This window comes from Balaenoptera ricei, chromosome 9 (assembly GCF_028023285.1).
Source record: "Balaenoptera ricei isolate mBalRic1 chromosome 9, mBalRic1.hap2, whole genome shotgun sequence".
Lineage (NCBI taxonomy): Eukaryota > Metazoa > Chordata > Mammalia > Artiodactyla > Balaenopteridae > Balaenoptera > Balaenoptera ricei.
Window position 1 is genome coordinate 107,946,863 of NC_082647.1, and position 27,666 is coordinate 107,974,528.

Sequence of the window (27,666 nt, forward strand, 5' to 3'; positions counted from 1 at the left end):
ATCAACGGTCCACACGCATAGCTGCCCACTTGAGGAGGAGCCGGAAGCCCCATTTTTGTTCAATTTGTATCATTTATTACATGAATCTCTTACCAACTGTGAGAAACACCTTCTCGAAAGGTGTGTGGTTGGCAAGACCAAGGCTGGCAAGACTAAGCTCTCATGGAAAAGGGAAGGTTGGGGAGAAAACATGAAATAGAGCATATATTAAATATATTTATGAAATATTTATGATATATAAACATAGCACTGAATATATATAGTATTAAGTATATAGATACATGAAATGTAGCTTTAAATATATATTACGAGTGGAGTTAAGTAAAACTTCTCCAAGCTGTCCACCCGCAAATACCTATGGCAGTCTTCTCCTGAACGTCCTTCCTCAGTTTATTGTTCGGGTGGCGGCATCACGGCCTGGGGCAGCCTCTCCCCTGTTCTCTGAGGACACACGCATCCTACCTCTTGAAGTGTTTGAACCAGCCCGACCTGGCAGCATCAGAGCCCTCATTTTCATTCTTCAGTGAGGACACTACTCACCACGGGCTCTGGCGCCAAAGCATCTCTGCCACTTAACGCACTGGGTAGCCCCCGGTGAGGGATTCTGCACTCCGAACGTCAGCTTCCTCAACTGAACCGTGAGGACAGCAACACCTCCATTGTTGCTTGGTTTAATCCAACCCCCATTCCCTTCCCTATTTCTTCTATAGAAGCCAGAAGAGCCACACAGCTTCTTTGCAACAGGGGCACAGTCTTGGCCAATGATAGATACTACAGAAGTCTACTGTGGGCCTCTGGGAAAGATTTCACTTTTGTCGTAAATGAGACTGGAGTTGCTGGCACCGCCACATGTAGGTTCACCCTGCTTTCAACATTGATGTGATATGTGGAGCTGCAGCAGCTACCTTGTGACCATGATGGAAAGGCCAAGATGATCACAGAGATACCAGCTTTCATAGGGTTGAACCAATTCTAGGTTTCTTATTCCCTGAAAAAATAAATTCCTGTTAGAGATTTTCTGTAAGTAACCTTCCTTGTGGGGTGGTTGTGAGAATCACGTGAAGTAATTTTTTTAAGGACTAAATACAGTACCTAATGCTGATAAATACTCAATAAAAGGTATTTTATGATTATTTTTAGTAGTGTGATCTCAGTTGCCACAGGGTATTTTCACCTCTGATATATGAATGGCCAGGAGTAAGAAGATGCTTGTCGAAGGTGATTCTCTGCTTCCAATTAGCATCAGTGACCTTGGGCAAGTCTTGAACCTCTATGGGCCTCAGTTTCCTCAGCTGCTTATAAAATAATATCAAACTTCCCTCTCAGCTCTAAAATTCTTTGATTTTATTTTCTTTTCCCTAGAAATCTTTCCATCACAGGATGTAGCATCCCGACTGACGACCAGAGAAGGATGTGGAGAGCGTGTGATATTCCTAGTGCAGTTGACAAGTCCCTCAGGGCACCCCGGGACTCCTAACTAGGCCTCTGCATGTGAAGTACGGAGTACAAAATACCACCTAAGAAACAGTCTTGCCAAAACTGTCCAGGGGCTTCCCTGGTGGCGCAGTGGTTGAGAATCTGCCTGCCAATGCAGGGGACACGGGTTCGAGCCCTGGTCTGGGAGGATCCCACGTGCCGCGGAGCAGCTGGGCCCGTGAGCCACAACTACTGAGCCTGCGCGTCTGGAGCCTGTGCTCCGCAACGAGAGAGGCCGCGACAGTGAGAGGCCCGCGCACCGCGATGAAGAGTGGCCCCCGCTCGCCGCAGCTAGAGAAAGCCCTCGCACAGAAACGAAGACCCAACACAGCCAAAAATAAATAAATAATAAATAAATAAATTTAAAAACAAAAACAAAAAACTGTCCAACCAGGATATAACAGCATCTGGAGCAGTGTTATCCGACAGAAATTTTTATGATGATGGAAATGCTTACACTGTCCAGTACAGTAGCCACGGGCTAAATGTGGATATTGGGCACTTGAAATGAGGCTAGGATACATATAGCTGATTCACTTTGTTATACAGCAGAAACTAACACAACATTGTAAAGCAATTATAGTCCAATAAAGATGTTTTAAAAAAAAATGAGGCTAGGGAGATGCAGGAACTGGATTTTAAAATTTAAGTTAATCTTCATTAAACTAATTTACATTCAGATACTCATCGGTGGCTAGTGGTTACCATATTGGACAGTGTAGCTCCAGAGTCCAAACCTAACCTCCAAGTTACAGGAAGTGGGAGATGGCAGGACAAGTTTCCGTGGGGAAAGAATCAGACAAACTCATGGGGGAGGTTTATAAGACAACAGTCCTGGCGTCTTCAGAAAGTTGATGTCATTAAAAACAAAACGAAAAAGCAGGTGAGTGTCCTAGGTTATGAAAAGATTAACAAAATATAAAGCAGGAACCTAGATTGGATCCCGATGGAAAACAACAACAATATAGACTTACAGCACTCCTGAGTCCGTCAGGGCACCGGACACGGCCTGGACGCAGCATAATATTACAGAATCATTGTTAGTTTTCTCAGGTGTGACACTGGTATTGTGATTATGCAGCACACTATTATTTTTATTCATTTTTTATTTTTTAATAAATTTATTTTTGGCTGCGTTGGGTCTTCATTGCTGCGCATGGGCTTTCTCTGGTTGCGGCGAGCGGGGGCTACTCTTTGTTGCAGTGCGCAGGCTTCTCATTGCGGTGGCTTCTCTTGTGGAGCACGGGCTCTAGGCGCGCAGGCTTCAGTAGTTGCAGCACGCGGGCTCAGTAGTTGTGGCTCGCGGGCTCTAGAGTGCAGGCTCAGTAGTTGTGGCACATGGGCTGAGTTGCTCTGCAGCGTGTGGGATCTTCCCGGACCAGGGATTGAACCCATGTCCCCTGCATTGGCAGGCGGATTCTTAACCACTGAGCCACCAGGGAAGTCCCAACATTTTTTTAAAAAGTTCCCATTGGATCACATTGGTTTACAAACATGCTGTTATTTTTCTGAAAAAAAAAAGTTTTTTCTTGATCTTATTTCTCTTACCAACTATGGCCCCATTCCTTTCCTCTCTTTTGCCCCATTTCTTTCCTCTCTTTTGAAAGGCCAACTCCTAGCCTTTCTCTCACTTACCAGGATCACGTGAAACAGCCGGTCACTCCTCTGCACACGTACAATTTCCTCACTGGCCGCCAGGGAAACAGACCTCTACCCAGTGACTGCTTCTTCTCATCCTCCTTTGCTGGAGCAAACGCCTCCCGATTCTTGGCGTTACGTGGCCAAAGGCTCGGCCTCAGCTCCTTCCTTCCCCATTCCCTTTCCCCTCACTTTCTGGGTGAGCTCTCCCAGCTCATAGCTGTAAATAATCAATATGCAAATGACTCCAAAGTGACAGTTCCCTCCCAGATTTCTCTCCAAACTCCAGCTGTCCCCGGTCACCTCGGACTCCACATGCCCTGATCCCCCTGACTGGCCTCTTCCACATCTCAGCTGCTGGCAACGCCCCTTCCAAGGCCAACTCTGCTCTCTCGTGCTCTGCACTGGCCGTCAGGAATCCTACTGGCTCTAGGACACCGCTAGAGGCCGCCCATTCTCGCCAAGCCCACATCATCTCTCTCCTGGACCAGCCTTCTGGTTTCCCTACGTCCACCAGGCATTCTCTCAGGATGTCCCCTTCGACGCATAAATCAGATACTGTCCTTCCTTTGCTCAAACCCTCTAGTGGCTCTGTACTTCACCCAGAGTAAAAGCCAAACTCCTCCGAATGGCCTTCCAGGCCCAGGCCTTCCTCCCTCCTCCCCCCGTCTGCTCATTCACTCCGCTCTTGAACAGGGCACGGCCTCTGTCAGGGGCTCTTTCCACAGATACTCATCTGGCCAACTCCTTAATTTCTTCAAGTCTTGGCTCAAATGTCACTGTCTCTAGTCTTACTCTGACCACCCTGTTTAAAACAGTAATTTGTGTTCTCTCCACCGTCAGTCCCTCTTATTTTGTTTTATTCTATCTTCTTTTCCATATTATTTATTACCTTATAAGAGAAAGTTTCTCCTTATAAGAGAAAATTTGCCTATTTAGCCTTATTGTTTGTCTCTCGCTGCTATACCACAAACTCTACAAGATAAGACTTTTTGACTGTTTTGATCACTGATGGATTCCAAGTGCCTAGAATAATGTGTGGCATTGAATAAGCCCTTCATGACTATGTGTTGAATAAATTAACATCCTCAAAGAGATAAGATATTGCAACAAGAAATATGAAGAGGATATACACAAAAGATACCCTGAGAACAAGAAAAACTCCTGGAACTAAACACACAATGGAAGGATTCAAAAATAAAGTTGAAATCTCTTGTAAAGCCAATAGGTGGAGGGGAAAAAAACATTAAGAAATAATTCAAGAAAATTTCCTAGAATTGAAACACACGAGTTCCCAGATTGGAAGGGCCTACCAAGAACCCAGGACTACATCGACAGATGAATGGATAAAGCAGATGTGGCACATATATACAATGGAATCTTACTTAGCCATAAAAAGAAACGAAATTTGAGTTATTTGTAGAGAGGTGGGTGGACCTAGAGACTGTCATACAGAGTGAAGTCAGAAAAAGAAAAACAAATACCGTATGCTAACACATATATATGGAATCTTAAAAAAAAAAAATGGTTCTGAAGAACCTAGGGGCAGGACAGGAATAAAGATACAGACGTAGAGAACAGACTTGAGGACATGGGGAGGGGGAAGGGTAAGCAGGGACAAAGTGAGAGAGTGGCATGGACATATATACACTACCAAATGTAAAATAGATAGCTAGTGGGAAGCAGCTGCATAGCACAGGGAGATCAGCTCGGTGCTTTGTGACCACCTACAGGGGTGGGATAGGGAGGGTGGGAGGGAGACGCAAGAGGGAGGAGATATGGGGATGTATGTATATGTATAGCTGATTCACTTTGTTATAAAGTAGAAACTAACACACCACTGTAAAGCAATTATACTCCAATAAAGATGTTAAAGAAAAAAAAGAACCCAGGACTAGGCTCATTATCATGACAGAGAAAAAATTGTACAATTTGCAAAGTGATCACATCAAAACACAAGATCTGAGCACAAAGAAACAAGAATCAGGGCTTCCCTGGTGGCGCAGTGGTTGAGAATCCGCCTGCCGATGCAGGGGACACGGGTTCAGGCCCTGGCGTGGGAAGATCCCACATGTCGCGGAGCAACTAGGCCCGTGAGCCACAACTACTGAGCCTGCGCGTCTGGAGCCTGTGCTCCGCAACAAGAGAGGCCGCGACAGTGAGAGGCCCGCGCACCGCGATGAAGAGTGGCCCCCGCTTGCCACAACTAGAGAAAGCCCTTGCACAGAAACGAAGACCCAACGCAGCCAAAAATAAATAAATAAATAAATTAATTAATTAATTAAAAAAAAAAAGAAACAAGAATCACGGTGGCTCTGAGGTTCTCGGAGGTAACGCTGGAAGCTGGAAGTCAGTACGCCGCCTTGAAATTTCAGGAGGAAAGTGACTTCCACTGCAGAATTCGCTAAACAATCTATGATTCAAGTGTCAGGGCAGAACAGGGACACCCTTCAGGCAGGCAAGTTCTCAGAACTTTCAGTTCCGCTGCAGGGAGCATGGTCCTTCTTGCTACTGGAGAGCCTCTGGGGGCAGGACCGTCCTGTTCATTACCCCCCTCTTCGTTCCCAGCAGCCAAGCATAAAGCGCTGGATAACTTCCCTATGGCCTCTGTGACAAAATGGTTTGAAAAGCTGGCTTCCTCAGTTCTTGGGACCGTGGGGGACATTTATATGATTATGGGTGGATATAGGATTACGCTTCTTGCTACATGTTTTATTCCCTCATGAACAATACTTTAAGGAGGGTGTAAGGTCCGTTAACATGTGACCAGCACTGCATCTGATGATGATCTTATGAAAGCCACAAGAATCTACCTGGTACAGAAGCAGGAAGATGTCCAGGGGCATTAAACAAAGGACAGGCCAGAGGACGGAGAACCCAGCCTCTCTGAACTTCTAGATTTTGTGTAAGCCTGAAACTGTGGCTTGGTGCCTCCTTGCCCCTGTGGCAGACTCTTCCCCTTGAAGGACCTCGGTGCGGCTGGGCACACACATGCACAGGCACACGCACGCGATGGCCGAAAGCTCGGGGCTGCCAGGCAGAGCGGTGGTACGCGATGGTGGTGTGGCTTGGGATTTTGGAGGCGGACAGACCTGGGTTTTCATTTCATGACTCAGGAGAGTGAGCCTGTTTCTCCACACAAAAGCACTACACGCACACCTTCAACTCCCCCATCAAAAGCCCTTTCACATGCTAGATGCCTTCTCCATTTGTTATTCCATTTTAATTCTCCCACTAACCAAATAAGGTGGTCCTGATGACACAGAAAACCTCTGTAGGAAATTGCTTATCCAAGTTCACACAGGTTGGTCCCGTCTCTGCTCCGGATGTCCCCTCCACAGGCTCCTTGACGACAGGGACCAGCCTCACGTCAGAGGTCACCGCGCTGTAAGGCCCAACTGGTCACACTTCCCGTGGTGCCCGCCTGCCATTACCAGGAAGCGCACGCCCGGAGGCTTGCTGCCCGCCCGCGTTGCAGAGGAGCCGTCCGAGGTCCCGGCAGGGGAGGGCCTGCCCCGAGCCTGAGCGCGGGGCCGCTGCCCTCCGCGGGCGTCCGTCAAGGGGCAGTGTGAGCCGCAGGAGGACGGTGATCGGCACGTCACTCTCAGCACCGAGCACAAGGCCTGGCACGCTGCAGGTGTGCAACAAGCAGCTGCTGGATGGGGGACCTGAGCAAACTGGAGAGGGACGTGGGGGCAGTGGCAGCTTGTGAGGCCGACTGGACGTCATTATAGCCTCAGTCATCTAGTGGCCTAACTCCGGGGAGCAGGGGCCTTGAAGGAGCCCGCGGCCTCCCTCTGATCAGGAAAAGCGATGATGCAGCAGAGCCTTCCAGGGCCACCGGCCAGTTTGACAGAAGGCTGACAGGCACTGGGGGTGACCGTCAGGTTGGAATGGACACCTGGCTCCCCTCCAGAAAACAGGATGTGGAAAAATTGAGACCTGAAAGGAAGGGGTCCTTGAAGCTTAGCAAAGAGACTGGGAAGGAGTAAAGACAGTCTGTAAAAACGTTTGGGGGACCTGGACCTCCCACCTGGGTCCTGCTTTTGTGAATTCAGCAAATGAAGTACTAGCGGTTGAGACCGCCTTACGAAGTTAAGAGTAGTATGGAATTGCACTGAATGGTTCGAGGGACCCAGGAGGGCAGGGGTACAGATGACAGGGCCTCTCCGGGGTTTCAATTTCTCACCTTCTGTGCTGGGCACGTAGGGGAAGAGGTACTGAGAACAAGTCAGAAGTATGGTCACTGGCAAGAACTGTCAGGTCTGAAGCCTGACCGTCCCTCATTCCGGCTGTGACCCTGGGCAAGGCCGCCAGCTTTCTCATTTGTAAAACAGTGATGAGAAGAGCGCCCACCGCCGTGCACGCTGTGACCCCAGCCGCGCTGTGGCCATGCAGGGTGACTGTGAGCGTAAAGGCCTGTCTCACGGGCAAGCTCAAGACAGGCTTCTCTTGGTACTGCCCAGGGCTCGGAGGCCCTTGGGATGAAGAGAGAAAGCCGTCATTCTAGTGAAGCACCTGGGACACCATAACATGAGCAACGGCCACGTTTTCCGTGAGGAAGGCCATCTTCAGAACGGTGGCCGAGGCTTCTAACCGTCGCTCTCAAAGGCACACAGAGGTGAGAACAGACGAAGACCCCGCAAGGGTCACAACAAAACCGTGTTTTTACTAAGTACCGAACCAGGGAACCCCACATACTTTCTGTGGACATCAATGTTTTCTCTTTCACATTTTAAAATGGCATTGTGCATACACATTATTTTAAACACTTAGACACATCTTGGATACACAAACAAACGTAAGAAATCACTGTGAGATGCTCTGAGATCCGAAATCGCACTCATCAGAACCACTAAACCAGCTCTGGGACCCCTCTGCCCTGCTGCCTCCGGGGACGGAGAGCCGGACCCAGCACTGTGCAGCTGCCTGCGGCGCGACCCAGGAGGCGGGTTAATGTGGAGTCACAGACTGCGCCTCTGTTGACATCCGGCGGGTTAAGTGGGAAGGGGTCAACCCAGCTGGCTTCTAAAAAAGACGCTGCAAATACAATCTCCTCCATTTACCTCACAAGCGCTCCATCTGCCCTCAGCGCGCGAGTCAGAAACAAGCCGAACATACGTGGCGCGATGCCCAGGTATCACGAAGGGTCACCCTCACTGCTTCCGGTCAGGAGACACGTGGCCAGGACCAGGGCCTCCACGAGCTGCCCCCTCTTGCTGAGTGGGGTGAAGCCTGTGCAGCCCCACCGGCCTCCCCTGAGAACTGAGACGGCTCGGGTAACACTTTGTGCCGAAGCCCCGCGGGCTGCCGCTGAGCTCTGGCCGAGGTGGCCGCGGTGCAGCTGGGCTGACCTGTGACGCCAGGGGAGCTCTTGGGACAACCAGCCCCTCCGCTCAACCGCGTCCCGCCGGCAGGTGCCGGGGAACCGGGCTGCCTGAGACGCGTATGAGCAAATCCACAACGCTGAGGATTTATAGCTGTGGAAGTCATCAGCCTGACTTGAAAAGAAGAGCCGTGACTGAGACTCACGAGGCATCGCTGAGAAGCCGAAGGGCACGTGTCGGGGGGCAGCCCCACCACCAGGGCTCAGCAGCGTCCTAGGAGCTGCAGAGAACTACACGCGTGTGAAGGAATCCGTCTTCTACATGGACATCCTTTCACCTTTATGAAAGGAGTGGAAATGAGGGCTGATAAACACTTGACAATCCCTTGTAGATAAGGACCAGACCATCAGAGAGACCTATCTTGTCTTTTATGATCTGGCCTTAGCTCATAAGATGAGAAGTCTGTAGAAAGTCCTAGACCACTCATACCATGACAGCAAAACTCTTCTAAAAACAGATTTACAGGGTAAAATTATTGAGGGTACGCTAAGCCAAATTAATGCCCAGTTTTAAAATAAAAAATGTCAGACAGTATCGTAATTTTCTTGGTTAGAAGACTTTTCCATATGCATAAATGCAGACTAGTACTTTATGCTTAATACGTTTCATCAAAGGTGAGACTTTTATCACCCAAATAGCAGACAAAAATAAGGACTAAATTCATTCCAAATCTGTACTTTGATAACTTACCAAGTTTTGGAATAAGTTTAATTGGAGGGACATGGGAAGAGATGAGTATCTTCCTGCTTATTACGCATCTGGAATTGTATCCACTGTACTTACAACACTAAGTTATAATGTTGACAGAACTGAGGTGCAGCCTATTTTAATAATATACACTGAATCTAGACTTGCCAAGCCTCAGTCACTGCTACACGATTTACACTGTGGCCACGAAAACGGCTCCCTTGAATGGCCCTGGTGTCATGAGTCCACTCCCCAGGGCACGAGCTGCCCTAGATTGCGAGGAGGGTCCGGAACTTCACACAAAGAGCCAGAGAAAGGGAGCCCCAGCAGAGCTGCAACGCACCCCCTGTGGCTTCTTAAAAACACCGAGGTGAGCACAAAACACGAAGAGGGAGCATTCGACTACCTGGTGGAAAGGCTCACCACCCCCTCTCCAGCAAACCCCTCTACCTGTTCTATTTCTTTTCATTTCTGGAGTGGTCTTTCTCTCATGCTGATCTGAAGGTACCCACAGAAAATGCTGGAAAGTCTTACCACTGGGACATCGCTGCGGAGAATCTTCTGCTACATAGGAGAGACACCACCTGCCTATTTCCTCTTTGTCAGTACAGAAAACACCCCACTTTAAATATTATGTACAGAGAAGAGGCTGCCACGTGCCCTCATGCACAGCCAGCTCGGGCTCATGGACAGAGAAGGGCTTCCGTTTAGAACAATGTACACCTACAGACAGCAAACGCCAAGAGACATGCACACACTACAGGGAACGGGACACAAGGAATTCACACTTTACACCAGTGAGGGGACACTGTTACAGAACGCCGATGGGATGCTCTGTCACCACACTCTGACACAGGGGGTCTGGGAGGGTGTCTGCTTCTCCTTTTTCTCCCTCTTTCAGGATTCACACTTGGTTCTGTGTCAGGCACTAAGCAACCCGGTGGCTCCTGGTCCAGCTGGATCTCTCAGTAGTCTTTTTGAACCTCTGTATCCCTCTGTGGAGAGCCGAGCTCAAATGCTGGAAACCGTGATGCCTCCGGGGCCAGGATGTCGGAGAGGAAGTGAACTGTGCCAGCCATACCTGCAACGCAAAACGCGGTCCTTTGTGAGAAAGGGTGCGCGGCGGGGTCCAGAACCAAGTGACCTCTGATCACTGCCTTTACTGGGGCTGTAAGGATGTGGGAAAAGGTGGGGAGGACTTTGAAAATAACTTCACACACACAAAAAGGAAATCTTCGCATTAGCACCCAGCAGGTAATACCAGTTTTCTTCATTACCTTAATTTTAAAAATTGGTTTCTGAGCTTTAATCTTGTATCTTGACACTTTAAGATGATTTCACAGAAGGGCTAACAAAAAAGTTAAGGGCGCTGCTATTGTGATATTCCAACATATAAACTTCCTCTCAGAGCCTTTACGTTTTTATTCCAAACAGAAGGTTGCACTTTGGGTTTCAAAAATGTTATTTTAAAACGACCTTTACTTGCTTGGTCAAAATCCCCACCGCCAATCACTGCAGTAACTCAGCAGCCTACCGGAAGGATCCCGTGGCGGGAGGGAGCTCCTCCACAAAGGTCCTGGGCGCTGCGGGCCCTTCCAGCCTAGCGGCCTCCACACCGGCACTCACCCAGCCAACGAGAAGCTAGTTAGTGTCTCCTGCCAGGCACTTGTGAGGCACAGGGGCCCAGAAGAATGCAAGAGCTTCCAGCCTCTCGGGAGGCTACATTCAAAGACTTTCACCCGCTGGGGCTTTGAATTTGCCATTATAAACTTGAATTTATGAACCTGCATGAACTCCATTTAGAGTTCAGGTATTAACTGTGTTATATCTGATACAAATACACCTCATTTTTATGACACAAAAGACGAAAATTTTTACTCTGAGAAACATTTTTTCGTTACGGTTTCTTTGAATATTAAAAAGATCTTATTCTGCAAAGGATAATGACAAATGCTCTAACTTTTGCTCATTTATCTATTATATGATTAAGATATTATCAGTAGCAGAAATAAAACACGGCATGGCACTACAGACAATTCAGACATCAGGAAGATAACGAAGGACCTACTACCAAAGCTTTATGCACGTACATTTAACCCCGCAGGTGAACTGGAGCACATCTTGAACATACAAACTACTAAAACTCACTGAATATGAAACAGATAACTTAACAGCCTTGTAACCTATTAAACAAATGGAATTTGTAAATTTAAAACTCCCCAAAAAGAAATCTCTCGGCTAGTAAGGTTTCGCTGAAGAATGCTACCAAACATTTAAATGAGAATTCCTCCACCAATTAATATACAATCTATTACAGAAAACAGAGGAGAAGGTACTTCTCAATACAGTTTATTAGGCCAGTATTACCCAGATAGCAAAACCAGACAAACACATTATAAGAAAGGAAAACTACAGGCCAATATTCCTCATGAATATAGATGCAAAAATCATCAACAACATATTAGCAAATATAATTCTGCAATACATAAAAAGAATTGTACACCATGGCCAAGTAAGGTGTATTCCAGAGATGCAAGGTTGGCTTAATATTTGAAAATCAACCAATGTGATCCACAGTGCTAGGGGCCTGAAGAAGAAAAACCACATGATCTTATCACCTGACAAAATTCAACACCCATCTATCATTTGATTTTTTAAAAAGTATTCATGTATTCCTTCTGAAATTTATTTTGGAATTACTATAAAAGGTGGCTCTAAAGTAATTTAAAAGTTACCATCCATTTATCCTAACACCATTTAACGTTTGCCCTCTGGTTTCTGTGGCTTATGTTCCAAATTACCATTACACACACACACACACACACACACACACACACACACACACTAAACAAAGAATATCTGAGTCTCTGTAGGACTTCCATTTTGTTTTCCTGCATTATATTCTAAGTATTGTGTGTGCCTGGAGCAGACTCGCAATGTGTTTGCTGGTTTCTTTCATTGCTCTTGTTTTTCAGAACTGTCTTCAATATTCTCATTATTTTTTCCAACTACTAATACTTGAATTTACTAATACTTTTAAATTACTAATATTAATTATTTACACTTCTTTACATGACTTGAATAATTAAATACATTTAAGTAACTAGCCAAGTTTGCTGTGAATAGATCAATACTACATGCACAATATTACCGATGAAATGCACAGGAGTAAACTTATTTTCTTCCATTACTGAGCAGCAGACAGTCTACGCCTATACACGTCACAAAAGATCTAAAAATACTTGGAAGAAGTTCACAGGAGCACAAAACAGGCAAGGTAAAGAGACTCAATATAATTTTCAGCAATGAACGACTTTGCACACAGTATTTACCAGCTGTGCAGCGATTACTAACTAAGATCAACCGTGATGGTGCACGGTCAGGAGAACCAAATGCACACACCCAGATACTTAAACCTGGAGTTCTCCCTCACTCTTACCTTCAAAGAGAGAATAGGGTCTGTCAGGAATGCGGCAGCCATGTGTTCCATAGTCTAGGCACCATTCTGCAAACTAGGGAGAAAGACATTTCTTTTTAAGAGTGGGGATTTCACTTGGTGAAAATGGAACGCATAAGACACTGCAGTGAATTCACCAAGAATCAAAGAAAGCAGACTCCCAGGCAACAGAGTGGCCAGGAGTGTGAGCTTGGAGGGACTCGGCACCACCTGTTCTGAGCAGGTGAGACCTGGCGAGCTCTGTCACCTGCCTCGGCCTGTTTCCTCCTCTGTAGGGGGGAATTTACCTAGGAAGGTTGTTGGGAAGACTGAAGTAAGAGATCTCACAACCCAACAACCTCTGGTCTTTTCTAAGCACTGCCTCCTGCCCCTGCAGGCGCTCCGCCCAGATTAAAACACTGGCTCTGAACCGCTCGCCCCGCTCTGCTCTCTGGGCTCACCGCCAGCCCCTCTGCTGAGCACGCAGCCCTCCCTCCCCCCTCCTCCTCCCCCCACCGCTCCCCACTGCCCACCCTGTTCATCTTGAAAACTCATCCCTCAGCTTTTTCAGCAATTTCCTTTGAGCTCCCCCACCCTGTCTTCTTAAACCTCTTCAATGGATTTTTATAACATTATAATAAATTTAAGCTAACTTATTTTTTGTCATATGTATATAAAGAATCATAAATTCAGCACATATACAATAAAACTTTCTACCCTCCAAATCTGCTCACTCTTCTACCTTGTTTGATGCACCACCATCTATCTGGTTTCCTTAGTCAGAGATCAGAGAGACATTCATACATTTCTGTCTTCTCCACATTAAAAACACCCACTGAATTCTGTGGGCTCAGCTCAATATCTGTTTTTTTTTAGTGTCTATCAAGAGGAATTTATTTATTTTTTTAACATCTTTATTGGAGTATACTTGCTTTACAATGGTGTGTTAGTTTCTACTTTATAACAAAGTGAATCAGCTATATCAATATCTTAAGTGTTTCTGAATCTCTCCTCTTTAGTATCAGAGCCAATGCCCTTGGTTTATAACTCAACATTTCTTGCATTAATTATTAAACAACAATTTGGAGAAACCCAAATTGTTTACCTCTACCTCATCCATTCCACTGTGGCCACGGCAATCCGAGAGGAGCCTGAACATGAATCACAAACCTTTGGGAAGCCCCGCCTGCAGGTGAGAACCACCCAGGAGCTGGCACCGGGGGGCCTGGGCTCCCGCAGAACCGGGCCCAGGGTGGGGTCCAGGCACTCCTTTAAAGCTCCCAGTGACTCTAAGGCGTAACCAAGGCTCAGATCTACTGACTAAGGGGAAGGACTAGCTTTCTTTGGCCTCGGCCCCGCTGACCTCACCCCGCGCCCGTGCACCCTCCCGCGCTGAGCGCTCGGGGTCAGGCTGCACTGCGCCCTGCCTGCCTCCATGCTCTGCAGGGGCTCGTCTCCCACTGGGGTGCACTTCGCCTCCCCACGCCCTTCCTGGCCCACCTGAAAAGCTCCACATCTTTACAAAACTAGCTGTGCCTCAGCCCCCACGAAGCCTTCCCCAGTCCCCGTATGTTCTTACCCACCTGCTACTGCGACTGCCGTCCACCCGAACTGCCCCTCGCCTCGCTGACCCCAGCTCCTGCCCTGCTCTGCGCTGGCCAAGGGAATGCTGCGGGCCCCAGGGTGCTCACCACGCCAGCTTCCTCGGCTGGCGGCACCCCTCCCACCGCCCGCTCAAGCTCCAGCTCTGCTCTGGGTCTCGGCCTACGTGGTGCCCCCGACGCCCGGGTCAGGCGCCCGCCCCCTGCATCCCCACGATACCCTGCGCGGCCTCTGTTGAGTGTGGGCACCACGACCGCATGCGTGACTCGGGCGGGGCACCAGACGGAGGGCTCTGCTCCATCTGGTGTGGGAAAAGGCTTCAGAACAGTAATAAATACACAGAATAAGCCACCCGAATGCCGCCATCCATCAAGGGTCATTGGACATCTTGGTGCATTTTCTTCCAATCTTTTTTTCTGTGTTCCTGTCACTTTATTTTGTGACGTGTGTATAGTAATAAAAACACCAGCAAACGTTTACTGAGTCTTGCTCTGTGCGTTCATTTTCGCACAGCCGATGCGTATTAAGCCTGTCCTCGGTGCCGGCACCGTCCCGGGCACTGGGTCGGGTCGGGACGTTGACTAGGAAGATGACGCAGCTCGTGGTATAGGCTGCGGCACACCGGGAACAAGCAGAAGCGCACGGTGAGCGCCCCGGTGGCTCTGTCACGGGGGAGACCCCAGAGGTCGCCTCCACCAGGCAGATTTCGGGGAAGCCCCAGGAACGCTGCGCCCCGTGGAGAGCGCGGGGCAAGGCGGGGGAGAGGCAGGCAGGGGCCGAGGCGCACGGGGCTCTCCACTTCCGGGCTGTGGGTGCTGCTCACGGGCAGTGGTAAACCACTGGAGGATTTTAAGCAGGGGCAACTACCGACGGCCTGCCCATTACCTCAATTAACTCCTCCTGGAACAAATTTAGGAGGCGGGTAGTATTTTTACAGATGAGGAAACTGAGGCTTGAAGAAGGGGCGCCCCAAAGTCATGAAGCTAATAAATGCACAGGAGGGCATCCTAACAAGTCACGGGACTCCAGAATGCATTTCCACCCCTTAGTCCCATTGCACAGATGGAACGGCCAAGGCACACGGCCGCCAGGGACAAGGCTCTGCAGAGGAAACCGCAGAGTCGGGAGAAACATGTCTGAAGGAGGAGAGAGCTGTATTTGGGCTGTGTGCGTGCCCTGGAGGGTTGAGAAGCGGTTTGGATAGCGATGTCCTTACCTTGCAAGCGCGGTAGAGGTACTTTTTATCCCGCGTGAGGTGGTAAAGGGAAAGGAAAGAGTAGCCGTTCCCAGCGGTCCCGTGGCAGATCCCATAGCCCTTCCGCAGCAAACCTCGCTGCCAAATCACATCGCTGCACTCCATGGCGTCCTTCAAGTACTTCTCCTCCTTAAAAACCTGGGCAATGAAAAACAAAGCAGTGTTAAACAGATGTCTTATGCAACGAGTTAGCAAAACATTTCCCCTTCCTGTTTAGAAAACTGCACGACGTTCAGAAACCTGAAATGACGGGTAAACCAAGCCCAGCGGCAGCGGTACTGCACCAGGCACCGTGCAGCCCAAGCCACTCCTCTCCCCGCTTCGCCTGCCTTCGAGTTCATGGTTTTTCAAAAGCAGTTCTAAAGTTCCAACGGTTATCAGGAAGGCTACCAGACCTCCCTGGTAAGATGCTCTGTCACAAATGAACCACCTGTGCCTCCTGGGGCCTGCAGGCTGCAGCTGTGACACTCCTACTCGTGCAGAGGGCAGTCGAGGATCCCACACTGTCCCGTCATCCAGGTCCGGAACATTCCACATCCTCGTTAGCCACACAGCCAACGCACCCGACGAGCGGTCATAAACCGTCACAAGGAAACCCGCAGAGAGCGTCCTCAGCCCAGCGGCAGGCGGCACCACCTCCACGCAGTGGTTTACGGGGACGGAGGGACAAGCGCGCTCGGCGGAGGCAAGTGCGCCAGCGTGAGGACACTTTCACCCCCCCCCCCCCGCAGATTCCCCCTGACACTCTTCTCTGTCTCCTCACATTTCATTTATTTTCCTTCCCCGGTCCTCTCCTCTGAATCTGTTATTAGCAGTCTCCCCTGCTTAGCTCATTCCATTCTAGTGCAAATGAGTTTTGGACCACGGATCAGAGGCCAAAGGTCACTGGAGAAGAGCTCCTTGGGGCGGCAAAGGGGATCCTCCTTGTGACTGCTGAGCGTGACTCCTGGGCACCCGCTGAGGCGGCTCTGAGGTGCAGGAGAACTGAAGTGCCCGAACTGTGACCAGCGCCCGCTGCGGCCAGAAGGGGGAAGAGGCAGATCCGCGTTTCCGTCACCGCTCCTGGTGCAGAGCCTCACCAGGGCCAGGAGCAAGACTCCCAGCCATAAAAGCAGCTGAGACGCGGCCTCTGGGGTCCCTGAGTGTGCGTCTCAGCTCTGTCACCTTTTAAATGTGACCGAGGACAAGTCACCTCTTACATCTTAATGTACTACAAAAAGATACCATTTCGGGCTTCCCTGGTGGCGCAGTGGTTGAGAATCTGCCTGCCAATGCAGGGGGCACGGGTTCGAGCCCTGGTCTGGGAAGATCCCACATGCCGCGGAGCAACTAAGCCCGTAAGCCACAATTACTGAGCCTGCGCATCTGGAGCCTGTGCTCCGCAACAAGAGAGGCCGAGATAATGAGAGGCCCGTGCACCGCGATGAAGAGTGGCCCCCACTTGCCGCAACTAGAGAAAGCCCTCGCACAGAAACGAAGACCCAACACAGCCATAAATAAAAAAATTAAAAAAAAAAAAAGATACCATTTCTTCATCTCAGCGGCTTGCTGTATTAAAAAGAAATAACATACAAGAAGCTCTTAGAACACTGCCTGGCACACGGTTAGTGCTACTTCTGAGCTGTCATTAACCACCATTCTTTCTATGTTATCATGCCAGCACAATATTTCATCCTCTCATTTGCATCTTAAGCCTCTTACAATGAATTATAAAAGGAACCTTCTTCCCATCCTAAAAAAGATTAGGTCAAAGCTGACAGGTGAAAGGAGACTGTTTTGGAGGCTATGTCATAAAATCACACGGAGAGTAAGGCCAGTCCTAAAGAAAACCTGACTGGCTCCTTTCTGATGGTCACCCAGTGGTACATGAAACCAGGCGGACTTCCTTCCCGTTCTCCCCGCCCCCCTGGTGAGACTGAAGCTGCTAGAGGCACCCCACACAGCGAGCGTCACCTTCCTTCCCCGGCGCGTGCCCACAGCACGCCCACCACGCCCACTACCGTCACACACTCGTGCTCCACGTGAGGAGCTACTCTGAACAGTGGGACATTTGAGGGGCTCCCCTGGTGGCGCAGTGGTTAAGAATCCGCCTGCCAATGCAGGGGACACGGGTTCGAGCCCTGGTCCGGGAAGATCCCACAGGCCGCAGAGCAACTAAGCCCGTGCGCCACAACTACTGAGCCTGCGCTCTAGAGCCGCAACTACTGAGCCCACGAGCCACAACTACTGAGCCCGTGGGCCACAACTACTGAGCCTGCGCTCTAGAGCCCATGAGCCACAACTACTGAGCCCATGAGCCACAACTACTGAGCCCGTGAGCCACAACTACTGAGCCTGCGCTCTAGAGCCCCTGCTCCGCAACAAGAGAAGCCACTGCATTGAGAAGCCCGTGCACCGCAACAAAGAGTAGCCCCCGCTCGCCTCAACTAGAGAAAGCCCGCGCAGGGCAACGAAGACCCAATGCAGCCATAAATAAATAAACAAACAAATAAATAAATATTCCTTAAAAAAAAATAAATAGTGGGACATTTGAAAATTTAATGAACACTGAAGCTCCCAGATTTATCTTCTCTACATTGTAGCCTTATAACTTGGCCAGAAAATCTATTTACTGATCCACATTACCTCTCTCAAATCGTAAATCTCCCTGGGAAATGTCATGACAGAAAGTTTGAAGAGACAGCGCGATGCAGAGGAAGACGTAAGAGATCTGGAGTCGGAAGCCATGGCTGGACACCCTCTTCCACTACAACTGACCGAGTACCTTTGGGTGAGTCATCGTAACTTCTCTGAGTCTGTCTGCTCACATTAGGAAATGAACTGATGCTGAGACGACTGAATGTTGAAAACAGAGACAAGCATTTGGGGCAGTTATTAACAATCTTTAAGGATGAAAACGAAACTAAACACATCATCAATGAATGGTTTGGAAATCTCAGAGAAACATTACTATAAAAAGAAATAGATATTCAGGAACTGAAAAAACACCAATAGATGAAATTAAAAACTCACTGAGTAAGGCTTAATAGAGAAGAACTCATTAGTGAATATGAAGGTAAATAAATAGAAATTATACAATCTGAATTACAGAAAAGAAATTAAAAACAAAAGCCTCAGAGACCTGTTGGAAAGTAAAGGCCTAACATTTACCAAATGTAGTGGAAGACATACAAGTTCAAGAAGCTTAAAGGCTCTCAAGCAGGATAAATACAAACAGATACACATGGGTACATGATAAAATATTGAAAACCAAAAAGTAAGAGGAAATCCTGAAAGCTTCCAGAGAAAACACAGACTACTTGTAAGAGAACAATATAAAGAATGACTAACATCCTAGAAATAGTGAAGGCCAGAAGACAGTGGAGCAGTATCTTTAAAGAACTGAAAGGAAAAAAAAAACAACTGTCAGCGTAGATATTCAGCAAAAATATCTTCAAAGAATGAAAGTGAAATTTACAATAGCCAAGACATGGAAGTAACCTAAATGTCCATAGACAGAGGAATGGATAAAGAAGATGTGGTACACATATACAATGCAATATTACTCAGCCATAAAAAATAAGAAAATAATGCCACTTGCAGCAACATGGATGGACCTAGAGATTATCACACTAAGTGAAGTAAGTCAGAAAGAGAAAGACAAATACCATATGATATCACTTATCTGTGGAATCTAAAATATGACACAAATGAACTTATCTATGAAACAGAAACAGACTCACAGACATAGAAAACAAACTTATGGTTACCAAAGGGGAAAGGGGGGAGAGATAAATTAGGAGTTAGGATTAACATACATACACACTACTATATATAACAACAAGGTCCTACTGTATAGCACAGGGAACTACACTCAATATCTTGTAATAATCCATAAGGGAAAAGAATCTGAAAAAGGATATATATAATATCTCTGAATCACTTTGCTGTACACCTGAAACAAACACAACACTGTAAATCAACTATACTTCAATAAAAAAAATAAAATAAGAGAGTGAAGAGTAAGAGGCAGTGGTACCACAGCCCTGAGACCACACACTGTTCCACATCTAACCCTTCGCAGAGTGAACCTAACTCTTCTGAACCACTGTGGACTAGAACACACCCTGTCCCTTCCTCAGACCTGGTCACCGAGACCTTATTCCTCTCTCTCCTCTGTATAAATAACCCTGTTGTGGATTTCATGGTATGAAGTAGAATTCAGAATTTTTTAATAGCTGGTGTAATTTTCCACCGAGCTATAAGATTCTGACCTTACTCCCTCTGCCTCTTAAGCTTTTCCAAGGGAAAACTGGGTTGATTTTTTTCTTTTATGGCTTAATACATGACTACATGCAAGAGCCTTTGGGATGCAAATCATTATCTGTCTTACTGCCATGGTGTTTATCATTTCTTCACAAACACTGTGAATAACAATGTCCGCTCCAAGGAAATGAAGATTTTTCCCTTCCTTCTTACCGCTTTCATCTTTTTATCCAATATTTCCTTTATCTTCTTTAAGATGATTTCAACTATTAAAATTAAAGCCTTCAAGGAAAATATCAAAAAAGGAAAAATGAGCTCATATTCAGTGAAACTGGATTGGTAAGAGGGTTTGGACTTGCCAAGAAACAAACACGACAGGAAGTTAATAACACTACTTAACATTTTTTTTTTATTCTCTTAAGTAGAAGTGACGTTTCAGCTGATTCATTTACAAGACCTCTTCCAGTAACAATACTCAATTTATTAGGAGATTAAACTTACAATATTTTAGTAGTTAATTAAAAAACTAATTCCTAAGAGGCATTTCCACTGTAGGTCTTGGAGAGAAGGAATCCTTCACAATTTTCCACTTCAATTTTTTTTACATCTTCCATTTAGACTTAGTAGCCAATTTGATGGGGGAGCAGAATTGACTTTTCTTAAGTACAGGGCAATATTCACCTCTCTCATTGCTTTTGCTTATTATTAGGCAATCCTAAAGTGCAAGGGAATTTCTGGATCAGTTATTACAAAACCCCTGTTCTCTGCAGTTTTTGGAATAATAAAGAAATGTCCACAAAATTGATCTAGATGTTCACGGTAAGGATAGCATTCTTCACAAACCACCACAAGATGTGGAAGGAAGATTGAGGCACCACCCCCAGAGGGACTGTTCCAGATTTTGCCCATGGAAATCACCATTGTAGGAACAACCAGGAAGTAACCAAAACTTTCACCTATATTAGGAAAAGTTCCCTGGTATGTAAAGCAGATGTACTAGTAATCCCAAAACGTCAAGCTCACCTTGAAAACTATAAAGCAATTCGGTACAAACTGCACCAGTGCCACAGGAATATGTAACAGTAGGAATTCTACTGTTAGAATTGTATCAGTTCATTTGGATGTCAAGGACCACACGTCATCCTCACAGAGAACTGCAAGAAATTTTCTTAAATTAGAGGAAGATACAGCATCCTCGTTGCCACAGATTCCACAACGATCTACAAACTAGAGGCTGTCCGCCAGACATGCACTCCTTGCAAGAACCATCTCTTTGACAATGGATCATCCTCTAAGTAATCTGCTGAATCAATGAAAGCCAGGCCAAAGGAGTTCCGACTGGTGCATTCAAGTGGGTGGCTCCAGGCGGAACATGGTGTCCATGTGGCACTCACCACCCGAGGCAGGGCCGGAGGCACGGGACTGTTTAGCAATGAGTTGGGATCCAAATGCATGCACTACAACTAAAATATACTGTCCTTTATTTTCCATTTAAAAAAAAAAAAAAAGAATGAAAGTGTAATAAAGACAAATTTAAGATAAGTGATAATCAATGTGTTGTCACCAAACCTGGACTATAAGAAATGCTAAAGGAAGTTCTCCAGGCTGAAGGAAATGATACTTGATAGAAATCTGGACCTTCAAGAAGGAATGAAGAGCACTGAAAAGAGGAAATATACAAATAAATATCAAAGACCATCTTCTTTGCTTGTCTTAATTTCTTTAAAATACACAGGACTATTTAAAAAGCAAAAATTATAAAACTATACTGGGGTTTATAACATTTGTTGATACATCTGACAGATGTTATAAACATGTACAGAACTGCTGCCAAGAGAACTAGGCACTTACTATTTTCTTACATTTTATATGAAGTGTACAATTCTAAGCAGACTGTGAAAAGTTAAGGATGTATATTGCAATGTTAAAGATGTATATTTAGCAACCACTAAAAAAATGTACAAATAGATATAGTTAAAAGAGTCAGCAGAGAAATTAAACTGGAATTCCAGAAAATATTCAGTTACTCTCTCCTACCTCCCTAAAAAGGCAAGAAAGAAAAAACAGAGGAGGAAAAAAAAGTTCCAAGATGTAGCCAATAGAAACCATATGGAAAAATGGCAGAGCTAAATCCAACCACATAAATAATTACATTAACTATATATGAACTAAACATTCCAAATTAAAGGCTGAGGTTGTTAGACTGCATTGCTAGACAACTCCCAACTATGAAGACACAGACTTTAAATATAAAGACATCAAAAACTATAAAACACTGTTGACATAAATTAAAGAAAATGTAAAAAGTGGAGAGATATACCATATTTGTGTATAACAACACTCAATATTGGTATCAATTCTACCAAAACTGTTCTACAGATTGAATGCAATCTCAGTCATAATCCCAATAGGCCTCTTTTGCTGACAAACTGATTTCTAAAACTTATACGGGAATGCAAAGGATCTAGAATATTTAAAGCAATTTTGAAAAAGAAGAACAAAGCTGAAGTCTTAAATTACCTGATGTCAAAACTTAGAGTAAAGCTAAAGTAATCCAAACGGCATGGTATCACAGAGACAGGTAAGGAGGCCAAAGAAACAGAACAGAGAGCCCAGAAATAAACCTACATTTACTAGGTCATTTGACGTTTGAACTAGTGCCTCTACAGGTACCAAATCAATCAATGGGGAAATCAAATGATGTGGAACAATCAGATACTCCTATGGTTAAAAAAAAAGGACTTCACTCCTTACTTCACATAATATACAAAACTTAATCTGAGACAGTTCTAAATGTAAAATCTAAATCCATGAAGCATGTAGGAGAATACTATCTGTATAACCTGGGAGTAAGTAAAATTTCTCAGACAAGATACGGAAAGTAGTTACCATTACAAAAAACACACTTATAAGGCAGATTTTACCAGAATTTAAAACTCTACTCATTAGAAGATGTCATAGAGAACATGATTAGGCCAACTACAGACTGGGAGAAATCATTTCCAAAACGTTATCTGACCAAAGGACTTACAACCAGAACATATGAAGAATTTTTATGACTCCATAATAAAAGAACAAACAATAAATACATAAAACAATGTGGGTAAAAGATATGAACAGACACTCAACAAAGATACACAGCTGACCCTTGAACAACATGGGGGTTGGGGTGCCGGCCCCCACCTCGTTGAAAACCCTCGTGTAACTTTACAGTGGGCTCTCTCTGTATGCCGTTCTGCATCCCCGTATTCACCATACTGCATACCGTGTGGTACCACAGTACTGTACTTACTGAAAAAATCCATGTATAAGTGGCCCCACGCAGTTCAAACCCATGTTGTTCAAGGGTCAACTGTACAAACGACCCATGAGCACATGCAAAATTGCTCGACATCATTAACCATCAGGAAGGCACAAATTAAAGCCACAATGAAATACCCACCAGAATGAAATCAAGATGACTTCCAACACCAAGTGTTAGCAGAGATGTGGAGCGACTGGAACTCTGTTTACATGCTGATGGGATGTAAACCGGTAGAGCCCTTGAGAAAAGGTCTGGCAGTGTCTTAGGAAACTAAAAAAGCTATCTTCTGATCAAGCAAGTCTACTCCTAGTTATTAGCCCCAAAGAAATGCAAACATACGTCTACGAAAAGATCTGTACAAGAATGTTCACTATAGCTCATTCACAATAGCAAAAAACTAGAAACAACTGAAAAACAAAGGCATAAACTGTGGTACGTTTATAAATGATGCTTAACATTAGGAAGGTACCAGAATCTTGAGGAAGAAGGAAAGAAAATATAGTTTGAACATAATCTCTCCAGGTGATCCTGATATACACCACCTAGAAAGACATTCCATGTCAGAAATAATCAACTTACAAATGAGCTTTTGGAAAATAATTCATATGAAAACATTTTCTGATGGGCAGTGAAGAGTCGACCACCAGGACGCATTCTAACCCAGTTCTACTGTGGGAATTTCAGAGCAGGCTTGTGGGTGCAGGAGGGGAAGGTATGGTTGTTTCACACATTCAGCCCAGAATCAAAGGATTACTTTGATATCACTTTGGTATGACTTACCTGGTTTTCCTGGGCAACAGATTTACTTTTCCAAATATAATTTTATTTAACCTAGCATTTGTTTATTAGTGGCTGCGTCCACACAAACTGCTAATGCCCTAAGGCCTAAATGTGTGGTTAGAAGGTGGTAGAATTTGTTACCGTAACCCGTAATTTACTGTCAGATAATTAAGAACTGATCGTAACTATTCATCAAAATGGAGTCCAGCTATGAGGTCCACAAATGTAATTGTTAGGAAATCATTTGCAAGTAACAAAATTCCTAATACAGCATAGAAATACTGTTAAAAATCTTGACATTTTTTCCAAGACCATCTACAATACTACATAACTGCGAATAATACATGTTCATACCAAGAAGAGTATATACCCTACGTGAAATGTGATTAGCATCTATAGGAAGGGAAAACAAATTTAGTGTGAATCTGGACTCAAATTATAGTTTTATTTGTGAAAGATATTAATTTTTTTTTAAATACTTGAACACCTTATGCCTTCCTAAGTGCTCCTGAAGAACTTACAACTTTATGTGCCAGCATGAGAAACTGCTGAAAGCTTGTTATTACACAAAATTTAAACATTTCCTCATTTTGAGAGATGGCTTCAATGGACAAGGACCCTCTTAATCTGAGTTAACAATAACTTGAGAGAAAATAGAGTCTAGAGCTGTGTCTCTCTAGCTTTGTGCCACCCCCTGTCCTGGCCAAGTACAAATTTCATACTCCACTAACTTATACTCTGAAGACATATTTTCACCCCCAACTGTAAAACTACATTATCTATGCTTCTTCAAACTACCATTGACGCCTTCTGCCCCAGAAGATTCCGCTATTCCTCCCCTTCCTCATGTTTGGGAACTTTGAAGTACATGGACAAAATTAAGTTTTAGTGACTAAGTATGGGATCTTACTGTCCATGTTTCTAGAAAAGAGGAGTTTCTGTTTTGGAATCAGTGCGGGGGGACGGGCACCCAGTGGTCTCCGGAGCGGAAGCCCTGCAGGTAGAGCTGGGCTGAGACGCGGTGGCCCTGCCGCTGGCAGGGGTGTGCGGCGCTTGCTCCCTTGGTACCAGCAGTGGTGGAAGCAGATGGTGGCCACGGTCAGCAGGGCTAATGGAAATGGAACTGCCCAGGACAAGGGCCCACTGCAAGCCCTGGCTCCTGACCACTCCTTACTGCCCACAGCTCAGCTGCTAAAGCAGGAGTGGGGAGACCCCCAGAAGCCAAGACTACCAGCCACCAGGAGTGCCCACCTCTATAGCTGATCCTCGTTAAAGCAAAAGGGAAAAGGAGTTTGACAAAGAGAAGCTTTCAGTTTTTACCAGTCAAACATCTGTTCTGAGTACCAAAGGATTCCTGTTTGTGCTGTCAGTACTGTGCTCAGATCCTATGGTTGGATATTTGTAATATTACAGACTTATCTCTATGTCACTGAAGTTACATTTCCTCTAAAGCTCGAGAAAAGGGGAGGCAGTGATTTGAACAGAATTCTGTTCTAATTTAAAAGTTGACGTACTGTTAAGAAGATGAATCATTAAGTTCTTCAGATCTCCAAAAAGTATACTTCGTTGTGCTTTCCTCTCATCAAACATCATAACTTTCTGAGTTATTTTCTTGAATGCTCGTAACTGACTTTTATATTATGTGAATATTTTTGGTGTTATTGTTGTAGGACTAAAAAATTCTGAGAAATCAGCCTAAATCATGAAAGGTAATTCCCAATTTTTCTAAATAATTTATTATAGTTAATCACAAAAGGAAAATAAAATTGATTCAGGGACCAGTTCTTCTGTAATTTTCAGGTAGACATGTGAATTCTGCTCCAGTAAGTCTATTTCTGCAAAACTAAGAGACCTTGCCAAAACACTAATCAATCATTGTGGTTACATTTGTATACATTGGTATATAAGTGACAATCTCCAACATCAACTATTACAAACAAAGATGCATTAAAAGAAAAATAAAATTGCAAAAGAAGAATTGTTTGCTTTCAACTCACATGATAATTCTAAGTCCAGGAGAGAAATCAGCAGTATTCTTAATATTGTGCCCAGATAGATCTACAGAGTCTACTACAATTCATCAGTAAAGGTACTGCCTAAATTTCCAATAATACCTCTCATATGTGTAAAAATTTGAATGCCACATCAATCTTTTGTAAATAACTTTATAATAATTTAAAACTCAAATTTAAAAGCTCCTGAATCATCAGCAGCATCATCTAGCGATAAAGGCTTATTCAAGCAAGGAAATCAAATGATGTGAAGTCAAACAAAAAGCATTTTGGTTATAATACTGCCTCCTGCCTTACTGGATATTCATACTTATGTCATCTAGGTTTTCTTTTACACATGAATATAATCCCTGTTAAAACACACACACATATACTTACAACTCCAATTACAGTGGTGATGAACAGTGAAATAAAAAGACTTTCTGTTTACTAGTAAAAATATTAACTCTAAAATGTTTTTAGTTTGCAAGCAAAATGTGCTTACCAAAACCAAACTGAAAACGTGGTGGTGAAAACCGTGTCTGTGCACCTCGGGTGCTAAGGACACGCCCCGCAGCACTGACCTTGTACGCCTGCATGAGCATGTGGATGACACCGGGGGCCCCGTGACACCAGTGCACCAGTCGGTCTGTCTCATTGCTTAGGGATGACGGATAATTCCCAGATCGGAATCTTTTGTGGCGCATATAGTCAATACTAGGTTTCACCATTTCTGTCAAGGTTTCTTGGTCCACTTTTGCTGCCGGCTTTTAAACAAACAAAAATAAAACATTGAATTTATGTTTCCATAAGCTTTTTTTTTTAAACCTCTGCATTGTGGCTAATATAGGTAAGCATCAATTACCCAGAATACTGAGGAACACATAAAGTTAGAATTAATCCGCTTCTCCGGTTACTGAAGGCCTGGGCAGGTCTTTGCCTCAACCCTTGCTGACGCGATGCTGCGGACGGAACTGGCGGCCGGCCATCCGCTGGGGAGTTCCCTCTTGCTCAGGGGGGAGGCGTCTGACTGGATGAGGCCCACCCACAAGCGGAGAGCAAACTGCTTTACTACAAGTCCACCTGTTTAAACGTAAACATCACCCAAACTCCCTCACAGACACACCCAGAATGACGTCTGACAAATATCTGGGCAACGTAGCCCAGCCAAGTGAACACATACAATTAACCACCACAGACAGCTAGCGACCTTTTTCAGTGGGGACTTCCATATGCCTATACCTACAAATCTTTTATCTGAGCTGTTTCTCCGAAAGAGCGACTTCACTCCCGCAGGTGAGGGGGTGCCGTGCTGCCAGCTGGGGCGGGGAAGGGTGCCGGTGCGGGGCTGGCCGTGGCAGCAGGGAGGTCTCCCGCTGACCGTGCGGACACTCACCAAGCCCCGCTTTCAGGTCTGCGCTCCACTTCAACCCTCCTCCCCACCTGGCTTCCTGGCGTCAGAAGAACTGGTCTGACCGCTGCAGACCACGTACCGTCTCCTGCAGCCACCGCGCCCTGCACGGTGATCTCACGGCACAGGTCCAGCCGGGCCGCACAAGGATGTCCAAAGAGGCTCCCCCGCGGCCCAGACCTCACTGCCCACCGGAACACACGCCTGGCACCGCCCCCGGTGGCGCCGTAAGCTCCCGAGCGCAGGGCCCTGCAGGACACCTGGCTTGCTTCTGGCTGGCATCCGCCTCCTCCGGCACCTTGTGCGGGCACCCCTGTCCCGTCAGGTCACCTGCTGTTCCTCGGTTCCTCCGTCCGTTCTCAGTCCACGTGTCGCGCGGGGCTCCAGAAGTCCCCGAGTCTCACCAGAGAAGCTGGGTGTCTGCTTTCTGTTTTCCTTGAGGTTCTGAAATGAG

General features: G+C 45.9%; 1 protein-coding gene across 5 annotated transcripts in view; it reads right to left on the reverse strand.

The window, feature by feature from the left end:
* Positions 1-7,763: 7,763 nt before the first annotated feature.
* LANCL2 (LanC like glutathione S-transferase 2) overlaps positions 7,764-27,666 on the reverse strand; it is a 61,438-nt gene continuing 41,535 nt past the window's right edge. For all 5 annotated transcript variants that reach the window (XM_059934320.1, XM_059934321.1, XM_059934322.1 and 2 more), the window contains exons 6-9: positions 26,386-26,568; positions 15,443-15,619; positions 12,628-12,700; positions 7,764-10,269 (exon numbers count right to left, since the gene is read on the reverse strand). In XM_059934320.1, coding sequence (XP_059790303.1) covers positions 10,154-10,269; positions 12,628-12,700; positions 15,443-15,619; positions 26,386-26,568 — 549 coding nt within the window. In that variant the 3' untranslated portion in view covers positions 7,764-10,153. The remainder of the gene's footprint in view (positions 10,270-12,627; positions 12,701-15,442; positions 15,620-26,385; positions 26,569-27,666) is intronic.